General features: G+C 40.5%; 1 protein-coding gene across 1 annotated transcript; it reads left to right on the top strand.

Moving 5' to 3' along the window:
• Positions 1–692: 692 nt before the first annotated feature.
• Positions 693–8543, top strand: WASF1 (WASP family member 1). The gene is given in 8 exon segments (XM_040551078.1): positions 693–747; positions 750–782; positions 785–801; positions 1612–1784; positions 3857–4036; positions 5360–5513; positions 5515–5998; positions 7631–8543. Coding segments are annotated over 8 exon segments (1254 nt in total). The 3' UTR covers positions 7789–8543.
• Positions 8544–13526: the final 4983 nt, after the last annotated feature.

Below are 13526 nucleotides of genomic sequence, written 5' to 3'. Positions count from 1 at the left end.
GACGCTATATTCAGTCACTTTGCTCATGTTGAGTAGCACTTGAATATCTGAGGAGCCACACTAGAAAACTATGAGCTGCTTGAGGAATATAGGCAGCAGAAGACATTTTAAGTGTTAAAACCTTACTCAAGTTTACTCAGATTTTACCCTAATCTAACAATGGTAATAAAAAGTCTTTTTGATTTGTATATATTAAACCATGTAAATGATGATGGATGAGAAGTGAAGGAAAACAAGTGGTTTAAATATGTAGAAAGAAAGGTTTTTAATGGAAGTGAATGTTGTCTGCTGATCCAAAGCTAATTTAAATCAGTAGTTGCAACACTAGCACTCAAATTTACTTAAAATTTGTAGAGCAAGATTTAAGTTATTGAACTGGAGTTCACTTATTTAGGATACTCTTTTTAACTACAATTTGTATTAGTTACTTGTCTAAAATTGGGGACCCTTGAACACAAAGAAAGATGGTAAAGACTGATGGTATAGGAGGTCGGTGTTCATCTTTTTAATGTTCATCATCAGCAAAATATGTCAGGGGTACTGATAATGGGATATCAGTATCCCACTGGGATACTAGTATCACCTGGGATACTAGGTGTTCCATAATATGCCTTTATTTTGCCTTAATGTTTGAATTCATGTGTTGTCAAATAAACAGCATGTCCTGTTCGGGTGACTGTCTTACAGGGATGATGAAAGAGGGTTTGAAGTTTTATACCAATCCTTCATACTTCCTTTGACTGTGGAAGGAAAAATGTTGCAGGACACTGAGGACAAAAGAAAGGAAAGAGGAAGCAGAAGGTATATATGTTATCTTTGTATAGCTCCTGATTGTTGTTTTTTTTTCCTGTAAAGGTTTCCTTGCACATATGTACATTTTTGGTTATGCTCTTCATAGCAACTCCAAACTTTACAGAGACAATTATGGTTCTCTTCAGTTCAACTAAAATTACTTGTATTCATTCAGTGCCCTCAAGTTTTACACAAAATATTTAATAATACAAATAATATGGAAGGGCCTAGAGCTTTTATGCTGTCTTAATGTAAACTACAGCATGTTGGTCAGAACATGGAAGTCTTCTCGGCTCAACAAAGAGAAACCGGAGGACTACAGCAAGAATAAGGGATTCCACTAGACCACTTTTTTATAGTACAAACCTGACAGCCTCACAGACGGAGAAAAAAATGAAATCCTTATAAATAGGTTTACTCTAAACTAGGAATAAATTGGTAGGAATTGAGTAATTGGTGTATATTTTCTTAAAATCAAATAATCTTGAAAAGGCAATGCTACTTTCTGTTTCACCATTATTTTGCATATTTCAACACAGAGACAACAAATATAATTGATCTGGAATTTTATTTCAGACAGTATAAGAAGCTATTTGTGCAATTATTTTTCAGTGTATTATTGAGCAAATTATATATTAAATTGAAGCTTCTGTCTCTTACAGCTTTTGGTTTACATATCATGTTTAGACTGAAATTATATTTTTTTTCTTGCACTTGAATGGGATTGTTTTTCATTATTTTGTGGCTGATGTTTAAATGCAACTAATTTAAAAACACTGTCTTAGTTGTCATTTTCTTTTTTGCACAACTCTCCTACAGCAGAAAAATCTAGATCGTCCTCATGAACCAGAAAAAGTGCCAAGGGCACCTCATGACAGACGGAGGGAGTGGCAGAAGTTAGCCCAAGGTCCGGAGCTCGCAGAAGACGATGCTAACCTCTTACATAAGCATATTGAAGTTGCTAATGGCCCAGCTTCACATTTTGAATCAAGGTTACTCTTTATTTTTTCTATCCTATATTAAGTATAGATATTTGTACTATATAGCAAACATGCTCGAGGAATGTTAGATGATGAGATGCTACTGCTGTTCTTGAAATGCACTGAAAATCATTGATTTAGCTCTATCAAAAATCAGTTTTAAAATTCTCAGCCAGTGTATCTTTTAAAGAGGTGTTGTTATCGTGTTACTGGAGTCATCCATCTGTGACTTGAAGGAAGTGTAGTCCCTACATTCCAGCCTTGACCTACAAAATCCCTATTATTCCAGTCTCTTGATCTTTCTTATAGCAGACACTGCCAAGACTATATGGTGGGTGTGATGTGAACAAATGTCCACTTGGAACTTGGATGCAATTGCTGAGCTTCTCTTTACTCATGAGCAAATCCAAGATTTGATTGATGTTTCTGGTTACAGTCTATTATGAAATCCAACCTGTTGGATTCTCATTTCACAGCACATATTTGCAGGTGGCTAAAAGCAGCATTTTACATGGTACACCTCCTGTGTTTCCTCTTGTGGTGCTTGTCCAAAACCAAGTCAATTCTATCATCTGAGAAAAAAAGAAGGCTGACAATAATGTTAGCAGGTTTTTGTTGTTGTTGTTGTTTGTTTTTTTTTGAGGGGGAGGTGGATTTAGAGGGTTGGTTTGCCTTTTTTTTGTTTTGTTTTGTTGAAATTGATTTGTTGTTCTCCAAAAAAAAAAATTTTTTAAATCCTCTTTCCTTCACTGGCCAAGGGAGTATTTTGTTTAACTCTATAAGGCTTTCAAACAAACTTAAGCGTAGCAGTGAATGATTGTAACAGCTGTAGGTGACAGTGTTTTGTGTCTGAAAAATGGAAAAACTTGCTTGTAGAAAACTTGTCTCTTTGAGTTCATAAAGTAAAAATGGTCTCAGTTCAGGCAGTAGGGTACTACTCAAGTTATGGCGATGAGCATTTGTCTGGGAACAGCTTTGTGGTATCTTGTTTTTGTAAACTGCTATGTCAAGTAGTTGACAGAAACACTTGCCTGCTGTCATTTTTTTGTGTTGTACACCAGATTCCATATTAGATACACTTGTTGCAGGAGTCCTTTTTTGTCCAGGACCATTATCTCAGTAGCAGTAATGAAATTATGAATAATGCTGTAGTGCTTGGGAGCACTCCCAGTGCAGAAGATGTTCAGATACAGAACAGCACAGTGCTTTTCAACACAGTAAGAGCTTTGCCCCCTGAGGATTTAATAGGCGTAGATACTACAGTCAGTGGTCGCAGTATGTGGAAACATGAGTACCACTATAAATGTTGGACAGTGTTCGTAAAACATGTGTCATCTAAATTTAATAGAAAATTTTGGACAGATACTAATATTTTTAATTGAGTAGTTGATTAAAATTTCCTAACTGATCAGGTCCTTAAGGAGGGTCAAAAGTTGTCATTAACAAGTAAGTTGAATCATTTTAAGCTGTCTTTGTATATAGCTGTGTTTTCTGCTGCTATGCAATAGTAGACCTTTAGATTATCTGTTGTATAGCTACAAAGTATTAGGTCTGAAGTAGTATGTTCTCCATATATATTGGAATATAGAACCTCTGACAAGTTCAACTAAATTACTCAAGTTGTAAATCCTACCACTTGATGGATGGTTCATGAATGTTGTAAAAGAATGTGGTTGTTCATATCTAGGGATTGAGGAGTTGAAACCATTACCAAGTGTAATGCCTGTTGCATAGTACTGTCTGTTATATATATATTTCAGATTGTATTGGTATGTTACTTAACTCAAAGTAATGTGACTAATGAACAGTAAGATCACACACTTAGAAATTGTCTATCTGTCAAAAACCAGATTTCAGATATCATAATTGTCTGATACATCAGTTCTAGCCTTTGAGCTGCTAGAAGCAATGGCATGGAAGGTGGAACGTGTTATAAAAAGTCATAGAGTATAATACGCAACATTGCTGAAGAGAAGATCTTTGAATTCAGAACCAGAACTGAAGTATAAAATAGTAGCTGAGGGCAATAATATTTAGATTTAATAAAGCTTATCTTGGACCACTTTTTTGCTATTTTACTACAGATCTCAAGCATATGTGGACCATATGGATGGATCGTATTCTCTTTCTGCATTACCCTATAGCCAGATGTCTGAACTTCTGAACAGAGCTGAGGAGCGCGTGTTGGTCCGGCCACATGAACCACCACCACCGCCTCCAATGCATGGAGCAGGAGATGTGAAACCTGTGCCTCCTTGTGTTAGGTAAGGAGTGATCAAGCCACATGCAAATTTACTGGGGAGGTTTAGTTTCCCACCACCCCACTCACTAATAGTTATTCATGTTACTTCTATGCAGCCCAGGCAGTACACACATTCTGTGTCAGTCCATAGTGCTTACATCTCCACAGCTTCAGGGCCACGTAGGAGTTGGGAGAGAGGAGTTAAGATCTAAATCTCATAGTGTGTGATTTTGGAGACAGGCCCCACCTAACCATCAATGTTTTGACTATGTCACATTCTGAGGGAAACCGTTTGGAAAATGTTTTTCTGAATGATGGTGGAATCTCAGGATTTAGCACTGGAATTTTGAAAATCTGGAAATCTAACATTTGTACTACTGAGCTGTGTTTCAGCATATATGAAAGGAAGAAAATGTTGTGGTAAGAAGGTCCGATGATGAAACTATATATTCATTATTACATTCATTACATTTGCTAAATTACAATGACATTTTTTTTCTCAGTTGTTTTAATTTTCTATTTCTCTATGATTTTTTGGAACTGGATACGTACTTAGAATATTTCACTCCCCTGTTTCTTATACTCAAAATCTTAGTGTAGGGTCAGGTACATACAACTTGGAATACAGGACAGTTAAGTTGTTACATCAGCGAGATGTTAGTCTCTTGAAAAGAATGTCTTTTTAGTGCTCAGGAGAATACACACAGGAATGCAACGCTCTTTAGATTAGTTATACCACAGCAGCTGAAACAAATACTCTAGTACTCCTTCAGGAAAGCAGTTGTACTGTTCCCATTTGTTTTCTTTGATTCGCCTATTCATTGCACAATAATGAGTATGTGGCATATAAATATACCTCTCTGTAGGTACAGTTGATGACCTTTGATATAAGCCTCACTCTCCCTGTTATCAAATCTTAAATACGTTTTTTTATTTCAACTCTTTCTCACTGCTTGTAGTGCTTTGAGGTTGTTGGTTGATTTGGTTTAAGGTCTGTGGATTGCAGCAGTTAATCAACTGCTAATTTCCTTACCTCGGGTAAATAACTTGGATTAATTTAGGGATGGAAGGGGAGAGTAATACTCGGCACAGGAAACATCTGATAAAGATGCAGTTTTGTATAAACTTAGTTAATAGCTGGATGTGAGCAAAGGTCTGTTGGAAGACTGATGCATACTCTGTATTGAGAATTAGCTTTCTTTGTATGTGAAGTACAAATACCTTGAAATTTTCATAGCACATAACACTTTAATTGGCAGTGTTCAATATTCTTAAGTTGCAGAAATGAATCTCTTACTGTTCTTTCCAGCTCTAATAACTTTTGTCCTGTTTTTGGGTATTTCAGTTCCACACCTGGCTTGGTAGAAAACCGTCCTCAATCACCAGCAACAGGCAGAACACCCGTGTTTGTGAGCCCCACTCCTCCTCCTCCACCACCACCACCTCTTCCATCTGCTTTGTCCACTTCGTCATTAAGAGCTGCAATGACCTCCACTCCTCCCCCCCCCGGTCCCACCTCCTCCACCCCCTCCTGCTGCTGCTCTGCAGGCTCCAGCCGTGCCACCTCCACCAGCACCTCTCCAGATAGCTCCTGGAGTCCTACATCCAGCTCCACCTCCAATTGCTCCTCCCCTAGCACAGCCCTCTCCCCCTGTCACTAGAGCTGCACAAGTGTGTGAAGCTGTACCAGTTCACCCAGTTCCTCCCCAAGGTGAAGTACAAGGACTTCCTCCACCACCCCCACCTCCTCCCTTGCCTCCTCCTGGCATTCGACCCTCCTCTCCTGTCACGGTTGCAGCCATTTCTCACCCTCCCCCTGTTCTGCACCCTCCTCCCACAACCATTGTCCCTGGCCCTCATGCCCCCCTGATGCCTCCATCTCCACCAGCCCAAGTGATTCCTGCTCCTGAACCCAAACGCCATCCTTCAACTCTTCCTGTGATCAGTGATGCTAGAAGCGTTCTGCTGGAAGCAATACGAAAAGGTAATTTTTTGGCTAATAAGCAACAAAAAGAATGTTCTCGGAAGCGTACTAAATATGCGTCATCTTTGAAAGATGGAACATTTCACCTGTAAGAAGTTAGTTTAAAGGAGCACTTGTTAACTCTTTCTGTTTTCTGTTCTCTGCAGTGTGTACATTGCCAAGCAGACAGATACTTTTTTCAGCTTGTAACGGCACTTATCAGATCTTTAGTTTGGATGGCAAAACTGGTTTTCTGTTAAAGTTGGATTAAAAAGCTGTACATGTGTTTATAGATGGTCTATGAAGATTATCTCTTCATTTCTGTTTACCTGGAAATGTACCTGTTTCTGATAGCCTACAGATCGTGTAGAAGACAAAAACATTGGTTTTCCACAGACTGCTAGATAAAAGCAGAATAGATAATGGACGTTTCAATTTTGATATTATCAGCATATTACAGCGACATCTAAATGACAATCAGAAATTGTTGCTGAAGACTTGAGCTGTTAAGAATCTAATTTTGACATGTCTCAGCACAGTAGTGGAACGGTTGCACAGTCCCCTGCTGGCAAAGCACAAGTGAGTGGCAGAGATGCAGGGCAATGTTTTCCTGATCATCTAGGGAAGGAGCTGGTTGTACAAGCTGTACGTTTCAGCCTATGGCCAGAAAAATCCCTGCTGCACTATGAGTGCTGTTGTTTGACTGTGTGGTATCTTTGAATGGTAAATCTTTCTCAAACGTTTCTCATACTGCACTGTTCTGTTTTTCCCATGCATCTACACCACAGTACAGAATCTGTATTGTACTGTAATATCTGTAGATAGACTATAACACTATTTCAGAATAATTTTGAAAGCATCCATATGCACGTGAGTTGATAACATTTGAATAAAGAAGTATTGTTTCCAACCAACAATATTTAGATACAACAGTAGTAGAAAACATCAGCAAAAATTCAAAAAATAAAATAAAAAAGAAGTGCCTTCTGACACAGTTGAGCCCTGAAAAAGCTTTTGACCAAGTCTTGCACAAGAAACAGAGGCTTAAGTTACCATAGCTTAAATTCCAACTAAGTATATGTACTGTCGGCTGACAACAGAGCCTATTAAGTACAGAATTTAGGTCATATTTAGATGGTGTCAATATATAGTGTTGTGAATATAAATCCCAAAATATATAATATCTGTCATGTTTTTAACTAAGTTACTGGCATTTTAACTTTATCAGTATGTTATTTCTGCTTTGTGTTTCACCCTTAAGTAATATTTTATCTCAAAATAGGCCATTACATGGTCAAAACTGAGCTACAAGAAATCCTGTCTTGTTAGGATACTCAAATAGCTGTAACATTTAATTGAAACCACAAAGAGAGAGTATAAAAAATGTTTGGAAAAGCAAATGGTAAAACAGCTTAATCACTTAGAATGGTACTAAAAAGCGTCGGTGTATTTTTAATGGGGAATCAGAAGCAGTAGAAAGACTGATGGTCATGTCTGCTACAGCAGTTCTGACAGAGAACTTCCACCTGAGGAGGACAGTGCCCTCATCCATCATTTTTGCTTGCAAAGCATTTTGTGAGTCAGGAGCTAAATGCCTTCTTTAATGATAAAGAAGGATAGTAAGTAACACTGTTGTGTTTTGATGTTCTTCAGGTATTCAGCTGCGCAAAGTTGAAGAGCAACGTGAACAAGAAGCTAAACATGAGCGTATTGAGAATGATGTTGCTACTATACTTTCTCGTCGCATTGCTGTGGAATACAGTGATTCAGAAGATGATTCAGAATTTGATGAAGTGGATTGGTTAGAGTAAAACTAATACATTGCTGTACACTACAAAATCGAATGCTAATGTCCATTGTGGTGCTTGTTCTTTGAAAGTTTGATGGTCATTTCTAGTGTTTTTTGTATTCTTTTCTTTACATAATTAATCCATGTTTTTCTACTTTTCAGTTTACAAAAAACTCCTAGTGCATCTTTGAAACTAAATGTTTTACAGTGGCTTTTATTACACATCTTTTTTTTTTTTTTTTTGAAGGAACGTACTTTGTTCCAATAGACCACTAAGTATTAAGCATGGGCAGCTGTTGTTAGAGTAGCAGTTTCAATTTTTTGGCATATCTTAACTGTGCACTTTGTGAATTTTAAGTTAATGAAGGCAACTGAGATTGACATTCCGAGGGCAGCTGTATGTACTAATGAGCCTTATTCCACTTCTAGAATGTTTTAAAAACATTAAACCTAGCTATCAAGATATCACTGCCTCAATTACATCTGTACACTAAAAGTACATATAGTTAGCAGCACTGAACACACTGAAAGGAAAATGGATTTGGGGGTTTTTATTATTGTTTTATTGTTGTTTTTAAATAATTATGGCCTTATTTGAATGTTTAGAGATTCCCTTTCCCTTCTTCCCTCCCAGGTACATATTGTGTGGTACTATTTTTGCCTGCATAATAAAAGTTTAATTTTTTTTTCTTTGTGAAATCTTCTGACTTAAACATGCTGTGTAACTTATGTAACTGTTAAAATAACAGTTAGATTTAATAAATGGTTCATTTTAAATGTTCCTGGTTGTTGCTTTTTCAGTGAAACCTGCTTTTCACTGCTATAACTGAGGGATACTTGGATTTCACAGATCTAATCTGTGGTCTGCAAAGTTAGGGTAAGTACTGTATACTTTATCAAAGGGCCTGTGTTAAACAAGAAAATGCATCATCTGATGATAAAAGTATATGCATATCTACAAGAAGATGAAATCTTACTGTGATCCGTTAGTTTAAAAAGAAAAGAAAAGAAAAAAGTGGGAACTTGTGAGCTATATTAAGTGTTTTTTTGAAGCTTTACCATTGATGTATCTTGAGAGAAGGGGAGGTGCAGCAGTCAAAATCATGGTCAGTGAAAGACTGCAAAGAACGTGGATAATACTGCAAAGTCATTTTTAAATGCTACCTAGGAGTGTACTGCATGTTGAATAGTTACAAGGCTTTTGTGTTTCTTTCCGTTCTCTGGAATAACTCCTTCAAATCCGAGCACAGAGTCAAAAACCTTTTGATAACGGAAGTGTGAGAGGCTGCAAGAGCACTCTACTTTGCTCCTAGAAAATGGAATTACATCATAGAGGGAAAATAGTGTTGAAAGTCGAAACAAGATTTCTGAAGGTGGGACATGAAATGTTCTGTAGGATGCAGAGCGATTTGCAGAGGCATGTGGTTATTAACCTGCTCTTGGGACTGGGCAAAACTCCAGAAGCTCAGACAAGTAGGAATACATTACAGCAGTCCTCCCAACTTTGCTGTCACCATCTCAGGCTCCACTGCAATTTTCTACACAGCCTCCTATATTGAAGACATTTTCCACTGCAACAGTAATGCCCTTGTTGTGTTTGCAGGAGAAAAGGCATCCTCACAATTTGTGAGTCTGTGTGTTTATTATGATAGATGCAGTTCTTCTCCATAAACTGTTTTCTTTGATAGTTGTATAGGCAATAATGCCATCTGGTTTATTCTGCCATTCTCAGTTAACTTGCAACACGCGTGTCCTTAATTGCTCCTCATAATTCTTAAAGAAAAGACGTCTGAAGCACCACTGCATGATTATTTGATAGTGTTGGTTCTCAATCCTAAATTGCCAAATCTGGCCCAATAAATAAATGTGGGATGCCATTTGCACAGCTGAAAAGGATTCATATCTTCAAGCAAAAGTGGTATGTACGTGCCTACAGGGAGCCAGATCTATGTTTTAGGGAGCTCGTTGCCTACATACCATGTTTAGGTAACTTCTGCCAGTCATGAAAATACTTTCAGCTGATGTGTATACCTGGTTTTGTCTGAAGTCTCTGAACTCCTGGTTTTCCTGGTGGATGTTACAGACAGCAGCCTGCATTGTCTCTTGAATTGGAGCAGCATCTCCTCAGTGCCTCGGCTGTGACTGTTCAAGGCAGATGCTCTCATTGCACTGTCACACCTGCCCCGGAGGTATGCTCCGAGTGCACCCAAGCTCTGTGGACTGGGTGTATTTGTAGCGTAAAGCACAGGGGTTTTGCGGGGAGGGAGCCTTACATGACGGCAGCTATCAGATAATGGACTTGAAGGTATTAAAAAAGGTCCTTATTGACAAATGATTATTATTGACCGGCTTTGCTGTCCCGGTGATTAATGGTATCACTTCCAGACTGGTACCCAGGGCAGACAAAGCACTCATTTAATATGACAGAGTCGCACAAAGTAATGAACCTTGTCGGAGAAAAGTCAAGAGTTGAATTCAGTCAAGATTTCAAAGATGGGATTCTTGGCCTTCTGCCATCTCTACAGCTTCCTGCCATAGCAACTAGTCTCCAGATAGCAATAGCGTGATTCACTAGTAGTGAGAGGTGAGGGTTGAATGTGAATATTAGCATGTATGGACCTACTCAAACTGGGGTTTCTGCAGTCCCAGTGATTTGTAGCCCTCTTACTGTGGTTTCTCTCTGCCCTTCTCATTTGGTGGAACACTGTTCAGAAGGCCACGAGGCTGTTTATGCCAGTGATTAGCTGCGTAATAGATTATTGATTGCTTTGTCTTGTAAGCTACTAAATCAAGTCTCCTGTATTGAATTGTTTATAGATTCTGCTGTTTACTTCTGTACATTTACAGCAGTTGGTTAAAATCGAAGACTCAAAAGTCTGCCACAGAAATAATGCCTTGGTAATGTTGTTCAATATAAGTGAAGAGAAACCTTTGTTAAACTTCACACCTTTCTTGAACTGTAGTCTGTGATTGTCAAAAATGACCTTCCTCTCCTGCAAAATGGGGAAAAAAGAACAAAATAAAAGCACTGAAAGAAGAAGCGTAAGATAGTGGGGAACAGAACCAGAACGGAAGACTAAGGAGTTACAGAAGTGGTTATTTAGGGTTTTTATCAAAAGGTAAAGTAGTAACAATGAGGCAGCCATCATTCACAGACTGAAAATAAACAGATAAATGGGCAGGAACAAGTACTGAAGAAGCCAAAATGACAAAGAGATGTAATTCTGGTTCTTTTCTAGCGTTACAGCGTGAACAGCAGCCTTTAAATATGAGGTATCATTAAGGGATTATGTAATCTCCCATGAAATTGGTGCTAAACAAGCAGGAGGTGTTTTTTAAAAGAACTTTAGTCAATAAAATCATCCCTCTCTGCCTGTGGCAGAGGAGCACGCTGCTCAGCACTCAGGTGGATGCTGACACACCGGCGCCAGCCTGATGAGTGCACAGAGTAATTCGGGGCTGGCTTCAGAAGGTGCTGTGGGGCTGGAGCACCCAAACAGGCACCTGTGGTCCCAGTTTCATTGCGACTGGTGTTCTCTGCCCCACTGGGACCACAGCTTGGAAGTGGCTGCCAGCCCTGAAGCACATCCCTGCTTGCTCTGCTGGGTGGCCGTGAGCCCTCGGGCTGCTCCAAGGATGCAAATGGAAACGTGGGCTCTGCAGTGGGCTTTTACATCTCAGTCCCACCAGCCCATGACAGGCTGTGCTGTAAGCAGGCATCAAGCATCTCTTGCCAACCAGGGCTGAATATTCCCCTCTCTCATTTCTATCCTTGATAGCTAAATAGCTTCGCTTTTGGGAGCCGAGGGCCCCCTACAGACATGCTGTTTCCATTTCCCACCCCCTCACTTATTGCCTGCTCTTTCCAGCTGTCTCCCTTGAGTTAAGATTTCAAAATCAGTAAGGAAGCCTGAAATGTCCCTGCAGTTTTGTGCAGCCACCATGCAGCCCTGGCAGGCTCAGCAAGGACAGCACCAGCCCAGGGTGCTGCTATGGGGCAGGGGTGCATGGAAAGCCCAAGGGCTTCTTCTGCAAGGTGAGATGGAGCCACAGGTGTGTGGCCAGTCTGACCGGTCAGCTGTGCCACCTCTTCCAGTCTGTTTCCACATCTTTCTTACACTGGTGTGCTCGTGTGCTATGTTAGAGTGCTATCTTCTGGGCGGCTTTTACTGTGCTGCACTCTCTCGTCTGTGCGTTGGCAGGTGAAGAGACACACAGTGTTGTCCTTTCAGCAGATCACTTACACGAGCTTAACAGCCCCAGTGTTTGTTATTGCTGGAACCGAGTTACTTTAATACAGCTTCGCAGCAGTATCACTAAAAGAAAAACTTCCCAAAACCTCCCTTCAAGTGATTTTTGTACTGTATTTTAGCCACTTTCACTCCTTTGTGAGCCATTTTCTCCGTCACAATTTTAAAGTATCAGAACAGGGCTCCTCTGGGCTCCCCACATTGCTCCCGTTGAGCACACAGCCTCCCCTGGTACTGCATTGCTACACCTTGGTTTTGCACTTCCCAACTAGCCAGAAAAAACTCTAGCAACGCCCCCCCCCCCCCCCCCCCAAGATCCCTGACCTAAACAAAAGCAGCGCACAGGCTGGGCTAGTGCAGCAGGGTTACAGCCCTAAAGCCTGAGTATTTTCAGGCCAGCCTTGGCTGCCTCTTTGCTTTTTGCAGTCTTCCACTGAGATGCTACAGCTCCAGAGCTTGCAAAATCCCAGGACATGAGGGTCTCTGGAGGACCCTGCCGGCCCCATTTGGATCACCATCATGCTCTCTGCAGCAAGGAGGCATTTGGGGGCATATGGGGCCTACAGCCCTGCCCCATTTGGCAGGGGTTTGCGTGGCTGCAGCCGCAGGTGGCCGTCACCCCACCTCTGGGCTGTGCACGGAGCCCCAAGCACCCTGTTACACCCACATGGGAATTGGGGCTTGTTGGGAGCAGGCAGGGAGAGCTTCGTCCCCTCCAGCACATGCCCTCGAGGTGCTTTGCTATGGCAGTCCTCTCCTTCTACTCCAGCTTCATTAGCTGGATTTGTGCGGTCACTAAACTGCTTGATACAGTGCTGTATTCACAGCAGGAAATTATTTACTGTTCTGGTGAAAACGAGCACCGCCTGGCATTGTCAGCACAGAGCATTGCATTATCGGGGAAACAATAACCAGCCAAAGTGAAGGAGGTTTTGATTCACGGTAATTACTGCTTGTATGCAGATTACTTATGGCTTTAATTCTTCACTGTCCCGCTGTTTGCTTGGTAAACCTCCGGAAAATAAAAAAAATATATATTAAAAAATATAAAAAATAATTAAAAAAAAGCCACGGCCAGGGGGCAGAGCAGGGCTGCGGCCCGTGAGGGGGCAGCATCGCCCTGCCGGTGGCTGCCACTGCCTGCTGTCTGCCCTTTTCTTTTTTTTTCTTTTTCTTTTTCTTTTTCTTTTTCTTTTTCTTTTTCTTTTTTTTCTTTTTTTTTCTTTTTCTTTTTCTTCTTCTTTTTTTTTCTTTTTTCTTTTTCTCTTTTTCTTTTTTTCTTTTTCTTTTTCTTTCCTCCTTTTTTCCCTCCTTTTCCCTTTCCCTTTCCCTTTCCCTTTCCCTTTCCCTTTCCCTTTCCCTTTTCTTCTTTTCCTTCTCACAAACAAAAGGCACAAAACCGCCTGCAGTATCCAGAGCAGCATCCCCAGGGGCTCACCAGGCAGCACCCTCTCCCCCCATGGGGCCTGTGGGGTCCAGGACCACCCCAACCTCTGTCCCCGCAGTCCCC

Source organism: Cygnus olor, chromosome 3 (genome assembly GCF_009769625.2).
Source record: "Cygnus olor isolate bCygOlo1 chromosome 3, bCygOlo1.pri.v2, whole genome shotgun sequence".
NCBI classification, from domain to species: domain Eukaryota; kingdom Metazoa; phylum Chordata; class Aves; order Anseriformes; family Anatidae; genus Cygnus; species Cygnus olor.
The sequence above is the reverse complement of the archived record's forward strand: the minus strand, read 5'-3'. Positions and strand labels throughout refer to the sequence as shown.